Source organism: Geotrypetes seraphini, chromosome 6, assembly GCF_902459505.1.
Source record: "Geotrypetes seraphini chromosome 6, aGeoSer1.1, whole genome shotgun sequence".
NCBI classification, from domain to species: Eukaryota; Metazoa; Chordata; class Amphibia; order Gymnophiona; family Dermophiidae; genus Geotrypetes; species Geotrypetes seraphini.
Genome location: NC_047089.1, coordinates 113,035,367 through 113,053,515, shown reverse-complemented (window position 1 = coordinate 113,053,515; position 18,149 = coordinate 113,035,367). Strand labels below are relative to the sequence as shown.

General features: G+C 41.5%; 1 protein-coding gene across 1 annotated transcript in view; it reads right to left on the bottom strand.

Moving 5' to 3' along the window:
• The window catches only part of HERC2 (HECT and RLD domain containing E3 ubiquitin protein ligase 2), a 3,346,202-nt gene that overhangs the window by 1,567,232 nt on the left and 1,760,821 nt on the right, over positions 1 to 18,149 (bottom strand). The window contains 1 exon segment of the mRNA XM_033948978.1: positions 8,539 to 8,644. Coding sequence (XP_033804869.1) covers positions 8,539 to 8,644 — 106 coding nt within the window.

Below are 18,149 nucleotides of genomic sequence, written 5' to 3'. Positions count from 1 at the left end.
CCGACAGTCGACCTGCAGTCGACAGTTTGGACAGAAGTATCAAATAAAGATACTGAGCGGGGAAAACGCTTGGAAGGAACAAAAGACGAACAAAAGGGGTGCGAGGATCAGGACAAATTAGAGAACAAACAGACGAGCAAACAACAGGAGCTGGAGGAGTGGATGGAAATGAGGAAATGGGATGAGGACGAAAAAGCACCACAGGAAGAGGAAGAATGAAACAAAACTCAGGGATTGGAAGCCCATGAGGGGGCGGAAAGAAGAACAAATCAAAATCACAAGGAAAAACAGCAGGAAAAGGGAGAAACCAGGACTTAAATTGCTTGTACGCAAATGCAAGGAGCCTAGGGGCCAAGATGGGAGAACTGGAAGTCACAGCCAAAAAGAGGGACCTAGACATCATTGGAATCACAGAAACATGGTAGACTGAGGAGAACAAATGGGATGCAGTACTGCCAGGTACAAACTCTATAGAAGAGACAGGACTCACAAGAAGGGTGGAGGAATAGCACTTTATATAAGGTACAACATTCACTCGACCAGTCTGGATACAGTAGCCAAGACGGAAGGATTGGAATCCTTATGGGTCAAAGTACTAGGAAGAAATGGAGCAGACACAAAATTGGGACTGTACTATCGCCCACCTGGACAAACAGAAGCAAACGACAAGGAACTGGAAGCAGAATTGAGACGGGAATGCGAAAGCGGAAGTGTGATGGTAATGGGGGATTTTAACTACCCCGGGATAGACTGGAGTATTGGAATCTCCAACTATGCGAGGGAAGCAAAATTCCTAGAGGCTATGGGGGACTGCTTCATGGAACAACTTGTCAAAGAACCAACGCGAGGGGATGCCACTTTTGACCTAATCCTCAATGGGCTAGGGGTACCTGCAAAAGAAGTGGAAGTAGTAGGACCGCTAGGAAACAGCGACCACAACATGATTCGGTACAAGTTAGAAGTGGGAACATCAAAAGTGAAGACAACGCTCAACTTCAAGAAAGGGAACTACGATGTTATGAGAAAAATGGTGGGAAAAAAACTCAAAAATAGCTCAAAAAGGATGGAGACCGTAGAGAGAGCCTGGTCTCTATTCAAGGACACGGTGCGGGAAGCACAAAACCTGTATATCCCCAGTTTTAGGAAAGGGTGCAAAAAAAAATCGAACAAAAGACCCGGTGTGGATAACACACGAAGTGAAGAAAGCGATAGGTGACAAGAAAAAATTGTTCCGAAAACGGAAAAAGGACCAAACCAGGGAGAACTGGGAGGAACACAAAAAACACCAAAAAGAATGTCACCGAGTGGTTAAGAAAGCAAAAAGAGAATATGAAGAGAGGCTGGCGGGGGAAGAAAGAAACTTCAAAACCTTCTTCAGATACGATAAAGGGAAGCAACCGGTGAGGGAGGAAGTAGGACCGTTGGATGATGGGGACAGAAAGGGAGTGATAAAGGAGGAGAAAGAGGTAGCTGACAGGTTAAACAGGTTCTTCTTGTCAGTCTTCATGAGCGAAGACACATCCAATGTACCAGAGCCCGAAGAGATCATAAGTGGAGACCAAGAAGAAAAACTGTCACGAATAGAGGTAAGCCATGAGGATGTCCTCAAACAGATAGATAGATTGAAGAGCGACAAATCACCAGGCCCGGATGGAATCCAACCAAGGGTACTAAAAGAACTAAGGAACAAAATAGCGGGAACACTCCAACATATTTGTAACCTATCTTTGAAAACTGGGGAGATCCCAGAGGACTGGAAAATAGCGAATGTCACGCCTATCTTCAAAAAGGGAGCGAGGGGTGACCCGGGGAACTACAGGCCGAGCAAGATAATAATAATAATAATAACAGCTTATATACCGCAATACCGTGAAGTTCTATGCGGTTTACAAAGATTAAGCAAATTGATTGACTTTAAGAGGGGAGGAAGAAAGAGGGTTAATAGGACAGGAAATCCACTTTTGAGGAGAGAGTGATCAATAGAACAAGCTAATCGCTATAGAGGGGAGAGAGAAGAGAGGATCAGTTGTCAAGATGGTAGAAGCACTGATAAAAGACAGCATCAGTGAGCACATAGAAAGATATGGACAACTGAAAGCGAGCCAGCATGGCTTCTGCAAGGGAAGATTATGCCAAACGAACTTACTGCACTTCTTTGAAGGGATAAACAGCCAGATGGACAAAGGGGAACCCATAGACATCATTTATCTCAACTTCCAGAAAGCCTTTGACATGGTACCTCATGAGCAGCTACTTAGGAAGATGTGGAACCACAAGGTGGAAGGGGACGTATTCAAATGGATTTAACACTGGTTGGCAGACAGGAAGCAGAGGGTTGGAGTGAAGGGCCACTACTCGGACTGGAGGAGACTCACGAGCGGTGTTCCACAGGGGTCGGTGCTCGGACCGCTGCTGTTCAATATGATCTGGAAACAGGGACGAAGTGTGAAGTTATAAAATTTGCGGATGGCACCAAACTCTGTAGCAGGGTTAGAACCGCGGAAGAATGTAAAGATCTACAAAGGGACCTAAACAAACTGGAAGAGTGGGCAAATAAATGGCAAATGAACTTCAATATAGAGAAATACAAAGTCATGCACATAGGGAAGAAGAACCTGATGTTCAGATACAAAATTGGGGGATCAGTGCTAAGGGAAAGTAACCTTGAAAAGGACTTGGGTGTGCTGGTGGACACAACAATGAAATCAACGGCACAATGTGCAGCAGCCTCAAAGAAAGCAAACAGAATGAAATTGAATGAGTCCAAAACAAGACTTCTTTGGCTCGGTCCAAAACTAGATCACCTACCCACCTCCATCCCACTACCCTCTGGCTCCTCTCTGCAGCTTGAGTTCTCGAGCAAAGTCTTGGGCATCATCATTGATTCTGCATTGTCCTTCAATGACCACCTCCAATCCTTGGTAAAAAAAATGTTTTTTCAGCCTTCACATGCTGAGGAAAGTTAGATCCTGCTTCCATCAAAAACATTTTACCCTCCTTGTCCAATCCATCATCCTCTCCAGATTGGACTATTGCAACTCTTTCTACTTAAGCCTAACTAAGAAAAACCTCCACAGACTCCAACGGATTCAGAATGCCGCGGCCAAGCTCATCTTCACTAAAAGTAAATTTGACCATGTCTCCCCGCTCCTGGCCAAGCTCCACTGGCTTCCGATAATCGCCAGGGTCCACTATAAATGCACCTGTTTAACTTTCAAAATCCTATATGGTATTCTCCCTCCCTTTATCCCTCTTTCTTGGAATTCCTCAAACCCTAATACCACCAGATCCTCCCACAAATTAAAACTATCCTTCCCCTCGCTAAAAGGCATTTCCCACACAGGAAAGCTAGGGACCTCCCTCCACTTCAAAATCACTGAGCTCTGGAACAACCTTACCTCCCCTCTTCGGAACTTGAGCGCTCTCCAAGTTTTCCGCAAACATCTGAAAACCTGGCTTTTCTCATAAAATGTAAGTCTCCCTCCAACTTAGGAATCAAGGAAACTCTTATATCTTGGCATCCCAAGTCCTCTAAATTTTCTTTACACTTCTACCTCTAACCCTCTGTTGTAGTTCCTTCCTATTTCTCCTACTGTAAACCGCGTCGAGCTCTACGAACGTCCAATTTTGGTCACCGTACCTCAAGAAGGACATGGCGATACTAGAGAGGGTTCAGAGGAGAGCGATGAAAATGGTAAAAGGGATGGAGAACCTCTCTTACGCAGACAGGTTAGAAAGGCTGGGGCTCTTCTCCCTGGAAAAGCGGAGACTCAGAAGAGACATGATAGAGACCTTCAAGATCATGAAAGGTATAGAGAAGGTAGAAAGGGACAGATTCTTCAGCCTATTAGGGACCACAAGAACAAGGGGGCACTCTGAGAAATTGAAAGGGGAAGGTTTAGAACCAATGCTAGGAAATTATTTTTCACTCAGAGGGTGGTGGACACCTGGAATGCACTTCCTGAGGTTGTAATAAGACAGAGTACCCTACCGGGCTTCAAGGAAGGATTGGATAAATTCCTGAAGGACACAGGGGTTGAGGGATACAAATAGAGGTAGAGATAGGTTATGAAAGAGGGCTTACATAGAAGGATAAGGGGACTAGAAGGGCTTAGACGCCAACCACCTTACAGGTCATGGACCTGATGGGCCGCCGCGGGAGCGGACTGCTGGGCGCGATGGACCTCTGGTCTGACCCAGCAGAGGCAACTTCTTATGTTCTTAACCTTTATATTTTATTTCATGGTTCAATTTGGCCATATTCAAAATTTCAATAGCCTGCTGATATCTCATAACCTTGAATATCAACGGTCTCGGATTTCCTTTTGCATTTGATCTACCAGGAATTCTATGAGCCCTTTCTATCTCTAACGGAAATCTGGGGCTTAATTTTATTAATTCTGGTATCAATCCCTCTAAAAATCCAATTGTATCTTTTCCCTCCAAGCCCTCCAGTAGCCCAAGTATTCTTAAATTACTTCTTCTATACCTGTTCTCCAGATTTTCAGCTTTCCTTTCCAAGCTTTGAATATGATCATGATCTTTCTGATACTGCTGTAGAGCCTCTTCTGTTCTCTCCACTCATGCTTCCAGCTGAACCGCCCGACTATTAGCCAATTCCATTTTCTTAGCTAAATTGGAGACCTCCGCATTGACTTCTAGCATTATATTTCTGAGCTCAACTATTATGTCTGAGCTGTCATTTTTTTCCGTCCAACGGAAGTGGAACTCGAGAGGGAGTCAGGGGATCTGCCTTCAGTTGCTTAGCATTTACTCCCGCAATTTCAATTTTGTTTGCCGAGATAAAGACATGACAGCCTTTACTTTCACACTATTTCACCACAATCTTGAAGAAAATTTGACTTTATTAAGAATCAAACAGCCACCCGGAGGTAAGGAGCATAACGATCATGCATCCACTTTGTTAAGCTTCCAAGCCAAAGCCTCAATTGTATTTCTTATCAAACCCTTCACCCCAGATCTACGTATCAATTTCTAGAACTGCCAGTACTGAAATTGTGTATTAATTTCCTTTTATTCAAGAACCTTGTTTAACAAAACTTATCCTTATTTTTCGTTGCTATTCAAAGCTGCAAGCTGATTCTATCCTCTGCCTAAAGCTTGTTCAACTGTTAGGCTTGCCTCGTAATTCATATCAAATAATACTTTCCTTTTAAACCGCCACAATATCTGATTCCTTCCTTATTTAGTTTTTGATTTTGTTTTTCCTCAGGAGATGTACTACACTGATTCAGCCGTTATTTTGTCACTCCTCCATCAAAATTTCAAACTCTCTATGCAGTCAAACAACACATTCTTATTTCATTTTTAAACCCTAAGCTCTAGCTGACTGCCACATTTCCTGAGAATGCCTACACCAGCTTCTCCTTTCAATCTGTTTTTTTTCTCCTCCACCAATATCTTCGGGAGAATTAATGATGAAATGAAGTCGCCAATGAATTTGTTTCACTGCTTCATTGTCGTGGCTCTCGACACCAAATGCTTCGGAGAATATATTAATCCAATCTTTTAACATTTCATACTCTTCGCTTTCCTTTCATTCTGCTCGTTGCTTCCATCTTAAAAAAGGAAACTACACATCTAATATATCAGGAAAGGACACCTGAAGTGGAGGAAAGAAGTGATTATGCATCTGACATGTTCAGCTGCTAAGCCACATCCCCTTTTTGTGGATACTCTTAAACATAATGGAAACAACATTATCACCACTACTAAATCTTTATTACAGATATGGCACCCCCTTCATCTTTCATGGTGGGGTCATACTGAAACAATAAAAATGTTTCTTGCATCTAAAATCAATTTTGTCCTCAGTTTAATTCCCAGTTTATTTCCAATTTCTCTATACAAATCCATAGAAAAACATATCTTGATCTTTATATGGGACAACAAAACCCCCAAGATTGCGCTTAAAAAACTCAAAGCTTCCAAAGATAAAGTTGTTGTTTTTTTTCCTGACTTCTAGATATACCATAAGGCTTTCATATTGCAGCAAGCTAGCCATTGGTTTTCTACTTCTCCGGATTACTATCCACTCTGGTTGCAACTGTAAATTTCCTCTCTTAATGCATCTACTTCTCTTGTAACAAGGACAGATTTTTCAAATTACGGGGAACCACAAGCACAAGGGGGCACTCGGAGAAACTGAAAGGGGAAAGGTTTAGAACAAACGCCAGGAAGTTCTTTTTCACTCAGAGGGTGGTGGATACATGGAACGCGCTACCGGAGGATGTGATAAGCAGAAGCACACTACAGGGCTTCAAAGAGGGTCTGGACAGGTACCTGGAGGACAAAGGGATTGAGGGGTACAGATAGGAGTAGAGGTAGGTAATAGGGATAGGATTAGAGGCAGTTACAAAATTAGTCATGGACACTGTTCAGGCAATTAGGCCTGATGGGCCGCCGCGGGAGCGGACCGCTGGGCAGGATGGACCTCTGGTCTGACTCAGCGGAGGCAACTTCTTATGTTCTTATCTAATACTACTTTCTAATTCAGTATATTGCCTATTAGATCTTGATAACATTTTAGAGAATCCTATTTGAAAATCCATGCAAATCTCTCTTTGGTGCAACCCACTGTTTCTGATTGACAATTCTCCTATATTTTGGCTTAATTGGGCCCAACTAAGGATTTGGTTTATTGGTGATGTTTGTAATTCAGCTTATTAGTTCTTATCCTTTGCTTATCTTCAAGCTAAATATGCTCTCGCGACTTCGGCTTTTTACCAATGGCTTCAGCTTTCTAAAGTGATCAAAAAATTCAATGTCCTGTAAACTCTTTCTAAAAACAATCCCTCAATTGTTTCTCTCTTTGCTATATTATTTATTTATTTTACATCATAAAGCAAACTGGATGCCTCAAAAACTTCATGTAGCTGGACTTCTATCATCCAACCAATGTTGGAATTGTAAATTACTTCCAGGAACTTTACTTCATATGCTATTTGAATGCACTTGTTTATAAACTTTCTAGACCTATATTTGATTGATTTTACAAACTCTTTTTGACATACAAACTCTTATCTCTGCTAGTGTAGTCCTGTTCAAGTCAGAGGCTCCTACTATTCAGTTACTTGACTCTCAGCATGGCCTGTTTAACACTCTTTTAATAATTGCTTTGAGATTAATCTTATCTAATTGGAAATCTGTGCTTTTACGTGAACACTTGATTTCTACATCCCAACATCTGAACAACAAATTTGTTCAGAAATGAGCCACTTTTGAGACATATTTGCAATCCTTGTGACTTTTCTAATTTCTCAATTATTTTAAGTTTCATGTTATTCTCTTACTTATCTTCCTTTCTCTTTTCTCTCTTCAACCTCTAAGGGACTTTTCCTTTCTCCTCTTTATGTTTTTCTTCTCTTTTGTTCTTCCTCAGTCTCTTTCCCCTCCCTTGCTTCCTTCTTTATCTTCCCTTTATGATTCATATACCATGTCATTGCTGAGAAGTTTACAGTGATTTTCTATTGTATTAGCATTTTCTTGTACCTCACTACTCCATCTGTATTGATATGCCTGAAGTTTATTTTTTTGTATTTGAAAGCTTTTCAATAAATTTGTATTTGAAAGCTTTTCAATAAAATTTCATGTTACAAAAAGACAGTTATCTAAGAAAAGTTTTTTACTCTGTGCTTATATCTACCACAAATACTTCTTTGACACCTGTGAAAGAATACAATAAGAAGACTCATGGGTCAGTTTCCAGACAATGCAGGCACCATGTTAAAGATATATGACCATCTCTGAAAAAAGATGACTAACAGAATTCATAAAAACTTCCTGGTCAATATTCAAAGCAATTTAAAAGGGCAGGAAAGGCTCCTGCCTGCTTAAAAAGGCTTTCAGCCACCTAGCTGCCAATATTAAGCAGTACATAACTGGGCTTAATATCGTCTCTGACCAGCTCACAAAAAAGTTGGTGGCATTAGGGAGGAGCTACCAGGTAAACAGATGCTGGCAGTATTCAGAGCCAGCACCAATACAGCTAAGTAGGTGAATTTAGGACAACTCAAGAGCTGTCTCCCTTCATCTTGGGTATCTTTTTAGTGATATAGATTATATAAAAATAGCTGAAATAAAATCAAACTTCTTTATAGTTACACAAATACCCCAGCCAGGCACTTTAGACCTTAAGAAAAGTAGGCTTGGGTTTAGCTAGCAAAAAACAAAAAAACACAACACCCTTAGAAAACAGAAAAAGGACCTACAATGCTAATATGAGACTACAAAAATCCACACAACAGTGACAGAACAGGACTACCACATTTTCTGAAAACAAAATATTTTGAGGCACTGAGAGGACAACAAGAGAAAATGGGTATTAACAGTTCTGTGAAATAAAGCAGCTGGGGTATCATTTTCCACCCAAGGCTCCATCAGTGATGCCAGCTAAGCATGAAGATTCAAATCCTACTTATTATTAGAGAAAAAAATACAATAAAAAATAAATAAAGTGAAGGCCTTTAATTATTATTCTGAACATATTTTAGAAATATTTTTCACTCCAATATTTACCTGAAATTATGACCAGTGAAGGCATGTAACTGCTATCAGCAGGATCCACAATCATCCTCAGTCTATGAATCAAGACATCAGGAAAGATATCCAGGCGAATCCAATGCTAAAAGACAAAATGAAAAATAAAACTCATTCAAAAGCACAAGACAGCTGCTTTGACCAAGGCATGTAGATCATATATGATTCTGAAAGGTTTCATACTCGCAATGTATCTATATTGACTTCCCAGTCATTAGTAGCAGTATAGAAGCTTTCAATAAACAATAATGAGCAAACATTTTAAGAGAATAAGGATCTCACAATGTTACTAACCCCAATGCTAAAAAAACTTGCCTTGCAAGTAAGACTGATTGTAGCCGGTCTTACTTGCAAGGCAGCTCAGCCTCTGATACTCAAAATGATTCTTGGGGGGCTTCTACCAATCGCAGTAGCAGTCATTGAGAACCCAATGCAAATGCATTACACTCTATCATTTTTTCCAGACTGGACTATTGTAACTCCATCTATCTAATTCTAACCAAGAAAAGTCTTCAAAGACTTCAGTGGATCCAGAACACTGCGGCTAGGTTGATCTTTGCAAAAAGTAAATTTGATCATGTTTCTCCGCTTCTGTCAAAACTTCACTGGCTTCCAGTAATTTATAGGATGCACTTTAAATGTGCCTTCCTAACATTCAAGATCCTACATGGCACTCTTCCTCCCCTAATTCCACTATCCTGGAATTCTTCAAGACCTGATATGACCAGATCCACCCAAAAACTTGAACTATCTTTCTCCTCATTAAAAGGCGTCATCTTTCTGGGAAAATTAGGGAAATCTCTTTTCTTCAAATTCACTGAGCTTTGGAATAACCTTCCTGCCCTGCTGCAGAATCTGGGCTCCCTCCAATTATTCCGATAGCATCTGAAAACTTGGCTATTCTCAAAAATGTAAATCTCTCTACCCTCTTTATAATCACTAATTCATATTATGTTTTTCCTTCCTTATTATAAAGTTCCTTTAAACTGTGCCGAGCTCTATCTTTATGGAGAAGATGTGGTATATAAACTTAAGGTTTAGTTTAGTTTACAAGGGGCTCATTAGTATTAAAATGAGCACTCTTTGTACTGCTCAGAAGGGAACACCCACCTTTCACAGAAACACCCTAAATCTTGTTTGTGTTTTTGGCCACCACTGCACATTGGGTAGAAGGTTTCATCGTATTGTCTACAATGACACCTAGATATTTTTAATGGGCACAAACCCCCAAGGTGGACCCTAGCATCTGGTAACTGTGATAATAATAATAACAACAACAGTTTATATACCACAGGACCGTGACTTTCTATGCGGTTTACAATGATTAGAAATGTTACAGATTGAATGGAATAAACAAAGTACAGACTTAGTGATTGATAGTTCTAGCGATCGTTTGTTGAGGACTAAGATTGTATAGGTTGGTTTCCTAAGTATTTCAGGAACAGATGTGTTTTTAGGTGTTTCCTGAATTCCCCATAGGTAGTAGGCACGAGCAATTGTTCAAGGTCTTTACCCCATAATGCTGCTTGATGTGTGAAAAGATGTTGGTGATGACTTTGAAATTTACAACCTCTAACCGGTGGAGAAACAAAGTTCATGTGTGAGCTTCGCTTGTGTCTGTTGGTTGTGAAAGAGAAAAGGCCTGTTATGTATTTAGGGGCTAAGCCATAAAGTACCTTGAAGCAAAAACAACCAAACCTAATCAAGACAAACCTAAAAACATTTCTATTTCAAGATGCATTTCATTGCTCCTGAACTCCTCATCATTAAGTCAGCCCACCACTTTTAAGAAGCAATCCCATCCCTAATGTTTCACCCCCTTTCCTTCTTTTTCCTTTCAACTCTTTTTTTTTTCCTTTCATTCACCACTAATAATGTACTTTTACTCCCCTCCCCTCTCTTCTAACCCCACCATCATGTTTGTTATTGTAAATTGTCTTCTATGTACACACACCCTTCTTACTCATAAGTATTATTTTTTATAAGCATTTCTCCTATTCTTATTTTATCATTTTATTGTAAACTGGCTAGATACTAGTTGATGGTCAATATATTAAAAATTAATAAACTTGAAACTTGAACTTGAATTTCACACGTGCCTCCATCGGCAGCCAGTGTAAAAGTCGATAGGAAGGTGTCATGTGATCAAACTTCTTCAGTTCAGATTTGGGTTATTCTTCCTAATATGCATCATTTTGTATTGTCCACATTAAATTTCATCTGCTACTTGGATGCCCATATTAGGAACTTTGTCAAAAGCTTTCTGAAAGGGGGGGCGCTAGAGAGCCCGTTCAATATGAAGGCTTGAATCACGAGCTCCCGCAAACGGCTCCACTAATTCTTGCTTATCACTCACTATCCCTGGAAAAACTCACGTTATTTTTTGATGCAATGATGCCTCTTCCTAAGCAGGGTAAAATTGAGGCTGCCTTTGCCGGCACTTCTGGTGCTAAGCGACCGAAACAGGATCCCCTGAAGCCTACAAAGAGCGATGCGGGTAGACCACGTGTTGATCCTGAGCTTACGATCTCGGATCAATTGCAGCAGATCTCTAAAATTATGTTGGAGAGCAAAGATGATATTAAAGACATTAAGCATGAGATTATGAATCTTACGGAAAAGCTGTCGGCAATGGATGCCAAGATGATTGTTTTGGAACGGAAGACTCAGCTCATAGATGAGATTGCCATGAACCAAAAAATGGATTGGAGAGCCCTGCACGCGCTGGAAGATCTTGGTAACCGCGGGCATCGGCATAACTTGCGTATCAGCGGCTTGAACAAGGGGGTCGAGGGACCTGATGCCTGCAAATTCTTTGAAGATTGGCTCCCCAAGTTGCTCTCTCTCAAATTTGACCGGGCCCTGGAGGTGGAGAGGGCCCACAGGGTGCCGACTAAAGCACCGTCTGGCTCTCAGCGTGCGAGACCGGTGGTGTTGAAATTGTTGCGCTTCCCTCATGTGGCTCTGATTCTGGACTAAATGAGAACTCTCCATAAGCTTGAATGGCAAAGTCAAACCATTTACATTTTGGCTGATTACACGAAAGCCACAGCGGAAAAGCGGTGCAAGTTTCTGGCCTTGCGCCCTCGTCTATGTGCTTTTGAGGCCCGGTTTGGTCTTCTGTCGCCGGCACGCTTCAAAATCACCTATCAAAACAGAACAAAAACTTATACTGACCCTAATGAAGTGGATCGCTTTCTGAAGGAGCACAAAGAGCTGCAACGTATGGATACCTGACTGTATCTCTGGTCTTGTTCTGTTTCTTTTTCTGTGTTGCACAATGTACTGAGCGGCTTTGGCTACTAATGTTGACTTGCCTCTATATGGGGTGTGAGTGATTTGCTATACAAGTTGTATTAACTGTATTTTCCAACATTGATTTCTGCGGGGCTGTTGGGGGAGGGAGTTGGCTCAGAGCCTCCATGTTGTGGTGTCTCTCCCCCTCCGCAGGCCTTTGGGTCGCCTTTTGGGTGCAATGATTACAAGGCTTCTGTCTTGTGGGTGGGAGGAAGTTTGGATGGATGTAGGGTGGGTGGGGGGATGTATGTATGTATGTGGGTATGCTTGGTGTTTATGTCTCTTTGTTCAGAGCTAGGCAGCTATTTTCTTGTTTTGGGCTTGCAAGGCAGCAGGAAGTGTGTGTATGTGCTGTACAGTTTCTCTCTGTGCCATTATACCTTTTACCGGTTACTGATGATCTTGTGTAAAGTGTTATCTTTGAATGTTAGAGGCTTAAATCACCCCATCAAAAGGAAGAAAACGCTGTTGTTTTGTAAACATCATTCTGCTCAAGTGGTCTTTTTGCAAGAAACCAAATTGAATACGATTGAGTCTGCTAAATTAAAGCGGGACTGGGTCTCTCACTATTTCTTCTCTCCCGCCGTTTCCTCCAAGGGAGGTGTGGCTATTTTACTTGCTAAACACCTTCAATACACCATTGTGCACTCCTCTCATGATTCTCAGGGTCGCTGGGTTACGATCACACTGGACATCGCTTCCCAAAGCTACACCTTCTTTACACTCTATGGCCCTAATATTGCTGATAAAGGGTTTTTTCGAGCCTTAGCTAAGGAGCTGCCTTCTGCCACTGACTATTTTATAGTGGGTGGTTATTGGAATCTGGTTCTAGATGCACATCTTGACCGTAGATCCCAATCCTCCTATCGTTCCCCGAACACGCTTCCGATTCTGATATACATTATCCAGTCCTATGGCCTGGCTGATGTTTGGCGTCTTTTTCACCCTAAAGACCTTGAATATACTTTCTGGTCCGCACCCCACGCGTCTGCCATGCGCTTAGACTATTTATTTCTGTCTCAATCCCTTTTACAGTTTGTACACTCATCTTCTATACTTCCATGTCTTCTCACGGATCATTCAGCTATTTCAGTCTCTTTCAGTCTCTCTGCCTCATCATCCCCTGCCTCTACTTGGCCCTTGAATGCTGCTCTCAGCGGACATTAAATTTCTGGCCCACGTTGAGGAATGGACCGCAGAATATTTTGTCCATAATGACACCCCGGGGATGGCCTATCAAACTCTTTGGGATGCTTATAAGGCATACATGAGAGGCAAAATCATAGCATACTCTGCTCATCTTAATAAAGAGCGTAAACGATTACTTACTGAATTGGATGGCCAGATTAAATCTTTGGAAGTCAGATATCATACTTCCCCCACTGCCTCAGATTTAATGCAGCTCCGCAAACTTAAATTCCATTATAATTCTACTAGTCTTATAGCCCGTTACATTAACGGGTGCTAGAATATATGTGTGAGTGTATCTGTCTTTATTTATTTCTCTCTCTCTCCTTAGCTGCTTTCTTTCTGTCTGTCTTTCTTTTTCCTTGGCTGTCCATCACCACCCCTTGCCTGCTCACCCTGTACATTCTCCCTTTCTTTTACCTCCCCTGTGTCCACCACCACCCCTTCACTGCTCTCCTTATGCTGCAGCAGCCCTTCTCCCTTTGTTTTACCCCCCCCCCCGTCCAGCAGCATCAGTAGTATAATGGGTACACCTCATGTCAAACTGATTGACAGGTGAGATAAGATAAGGATCGACCAATCAGCGTTCACTTCCGGGTTAAGCCCCGCCCATTGTCCCGCCTTAGTCTCTGCCCATGGCCCCGCCCCCACCCATGACCCCGTCTTAGTCTCCGCCCATGGCCCCGCCCCTCCCATAGGAATGAATGGTGGTAGCCCCGCCCATGGCCACACACCCCATCCATGGCCCCACCCCACCCTTCACCTAAGCCCCGCCCCTCCCATAGGAATGAATGGTGGTAGCCCCGCCCATGGCCACACCCCCACCCATGGCCCCACCCCTCAAGCCCCGCCCCTGCCCCTGTCCCCACCCCTCAAACCACGCCCCGGCCCATGACCCCGCCCCCTCATGTCCCGCCCCCGGAAATGCACTTTTGATGACATCACCGGAAATGGGGGCGTGTTTAACCCCAAAAATACGCTTTCTGATGACATCACCGGAAATGGGAGTGCCTGCCCCCTACCGGAAATGCGCTTTTCTGATGACATAGGCGGAAATTGGGTAAATGACGCGGCGGAAATGCGCTTTTCTGAACACGTAGGCGGAAGTAGGGTAAATGACGCGGCGGAAATGCGCTTTTCTGAACACGTAGGCAGAAATAGGGAAACAGACTCAGTCAAAACCCCCACCCAGAAAAGAAGCGTCTTTATTTTAACAGTTTTTAGTTAAAAGACAGGGTTTAAGAGCTCACAGATAGAGCAGATCACAAAACAAAAGGCATTCACAAAATCTTTCCTGTTTTAAAACAGAGTAGGGGCAGAAACAAACGAGAAAAAAAAAAAAAGTTGCATTTGCTTTTAACACCCTTTTCAGTAGGAATTCTGAGCTAATGGTTAATGGGTCAGCTCCCCTATTGTCATGGTAACAGCTGATAAGACCCTTGCAACACCCCTCCCCCTGATAAAACCAAGGGGAGAGATGTGGAAGTGTGTTTAAACATGTCTGAACTTGTCCCGGCCCCCTACTGTTGTCTTAACAATCTGAAAAAAAAAAAACACAAAAGCAGATGTCACCTAACAGGGCTCTGTTAAAAAGGCAAAAGTCTTTATTGAAGCAAATTTTATTATGATTCACACGCGGCAGGAAGCTATGGAGGCATTAACCCTCTACTTCAAGCGGCTAAAAAGAGTGATATAACAGTCCGGAGAAAAGATGTGGTGGATTGGGTCACCGGTCAAAACGCATACAATTTACACAGACCGGGTAGTATCCATTTAAAAAGAAATAAAACAACAGACAGTGGCAAAGTGACTTAGTCAACATGTCAGCCTTTGCCCCTTATAACAACGGTTACAAATACATCTTAACGGTAATAGATATCCTGTCAAAATATGCACGGGTCGTTTCTTTAAAAACAAAAACCGGTCATGAAGTTACCGAAGCCTTTGAAACAATATTTAATTTAGGGCGTACACCTGAAAAACTTCAAACAGACAAGGGTAAAGAATTTTTTTTAAATAAGTCTCTGAAGAATTTATTAAAACAAAAAGGTGTTAGCCATTTTGTGACCCATAATGATGTTAAAGCAGCTGTAGTGGAAAGATTTAACAGGACTTTAAAATCCATAATACCTTTACTTACCAAGACGTCCTACAGGCTATGGTGTACATCCGTATGGGCACGCGTTTCCGGTTGCCGCGCGGCGGCACACGTACGGCACAAAGGAAACATAAGTTTAACCCCCACCCTGACAGGTAACACCCCGGAAATACGCTTTCTGGTGACATCACAGGAAAAGGGAGTGCCTGCCCCGACAGGAAATGCGCTTTTCTGATGACATAGGCGGAAATTGGGTAAATGAAGCGACGGAAATGCGCTTTTCTGAACACGTAGGCGGAAACAGACTTAGTCAAAACCCCCACCCGGAAATGAAGTGGGGTTTAAGAGCTCACAGATAGAGCAGAGCACAAAACAAAAGGCATTCACAAAATCTTTCCTGCTTTTTAAAGCAGAGTAGGGGCAGAAACAAACGAGAAAAAAAAAAGTTGCATTAGCTTTTAACACCCTTTTCAGTAGGAATTCAATGTCTGTCACGAAGGCTCGTAGATTGAGTTACTTTCTTAAAGATCGTGATGTAGAAAAAGAGGGTTACCCAAAGACCGAAAAACTGTACGAATCAGACAAAGAAAATATGGATCCCTTTAACACGCAGGTAACTGAAAAAAGGCCTACCAAGAGGCCTCGTAACTTTCTTAAAGACTGTAATGCGGAGAAAGAGGGTTACTCACCGTCTGAAAAACCGATTGACTTGACTGCAGATACCGGGGAGCATACGCACGAATTAACAGATTCTGAAATACAAGAGTTTCCAGATGCTCAAAAGCTATATGATTCAGACATAGAAAATGAAGATGTAGGCTATGAACTACCAGAGGATAATGCTTCAGATATTGAATTTTATGAAGCCGCTGCTGAAGCCGAAGCAACAGACATGTTGGAAAAGCCAGGATCTTTCACGGTAAGAGAGAGAGAGACACACACACACTTTTTATTACCAGTGGTCGTTGAAGGGGTTTATGAAGCTGTATGTGTTCATGTGTTTTAAAAAGGAAAATTTATTTCTGTATGTTTGTTTTTTTTTTGTAGGGAAGTGGCGGATCTTCACGATCACAGAAACCTGTGGACAAGGTGTACATGCCGATGATAAATCTATCATGTTTGTGTTTTTTCTGCTCGTTTCAAAGAGAACCGGCGGTGAATGTGCGTAAACCTGAAGATTCTTGTGATTATGGACTGTGGACCGCCATAGGCCTTTCCAAAACACCAACAGAACTTAAATCATTTATAAAGGTCGTTGTATACTGCGTTCTAAATAAATGTCTGCAAGGCGTGAAGGATGAAGATTGTGGAGACTGCTTAATACGTGCTGGGGGGCAAAAACACCACGATTGCTTGATATGGGGACATAAGGAAATACAGCAGAAACTCAAAAAAACTTGTGACATGCTATGCCTAGGACGTGTGGTAAATGTAGTCACATTTGTAGGCTATAAAATGAAAATATTGATGCTTTGTAATGAAAGCATTAATATAATCATTGATTTAATCAGAGATATTAAAACCTCTATAAACGGGCCACGGCTACTCAACAGATTGGTCAATGTCATGAGAGATGGTACATATGTAGAGATTGTAAATGATTTAATCCGTGACACCGATTATAAATCATTCTTCAAAAGAAATGCTTTTTAAAACATGTTTTGTTTTTTATTCTCGGGATTGTGGGAAATACAATGTGTAATGGTATGTTTGTATAAAAGTTTAAACATTTTATTGTTGTAAAATAAAGATTTTCTTAAAAAAAAAAAAATAAAAAATATAAAATGTGTGGTGTGTTTTAGAAATGTATTATCAACCCAAACTAAAACAATAGAAGGTGTGACAGGTTATAAGGAACTAGGTTCTAGACACGTAGGGGTCATTTTGGTGTCTAAATTGACTAACCAAGACAAACAAGTTCTATCAGAGGTCTTAGACATACAATAAAGCCTTTGTGAACGGATAACCTCTATAGAGGGGATTGTAAGTGTATAAAATAAACTATGAGAAGACCAGCAAGCATTCTGGTTTTTGTGGGTGCTACGCCGGGCCCCCGGATACATCAACTGCTAACATGGTGTGTAGAAAAGGGGCTTTTATTTTTGGTTTTAGGGATATCGTTTTATCTTTCTCTGAATCTATCATTGCATTTAAAAACAGGAACGGGGATCTGATGGTAGAAATAAACTATCTCTTACCAGAAAAAGACAACGGATATTAAACAGTAAGTGACAAAAGTATTATATGGCACATATGTTGGTTTTTAAAAACAGCATGTACAAAACATTCTTTTTTCGTTATGATTAGACCAAGAAACGGCTGGAGAGCCTACACCTTCTACATCGACATGTTCTAACCAACAACCGGCTCCTTACCGGAAGCCAAAAGATAAACGAAATAGTAGGTATCCTGGTTTTGTAAGGAGACTAGGGTTAAAAGAAAATGTCATTACTTTTATAATGGTTGATGGGGAAAAAGTATTAACGGTTATGCTATGTTATAAATTGTAGATCGGGAAAATGTTAGAAAGTCACAAACAGACACCGTGAAGCCGACAGAAAAAGTTTAACAGCACAGAAGCACAGCCGGACAGCACAGAAGAAGGAGAATGTTATGAAGTTGATAATTATTCTGATAGCAGCAAAAAGTGTCAGAGGATGGTTCAAATAAGGGTGCATTAGGTCCTTCTGAAGATTCAGAACCAATCAACTATGTCCAATTTGTGAAAAGATGGGATCGTAAACTGGACAAGTTTCATGGTGTGCTTTATTCAGAAGAATTTCGTTTCATTAATTTAGACAGGATAACATCATTAAGTGATGCTCAAAATGCTATACGCCAAGGCATCCAACATATCCTGGACGATGTTAACAGCAGAGTATCGCCCGGTGACTACGTACAAGTGCACCTACATTCGTCACTTTTTCACAACTCCTTGTTTTCTGGTAAATTAAATCCCGAATCGCTAGATGCTGATGATTTCTTAGACCAGGTTGCTAAAATCCTT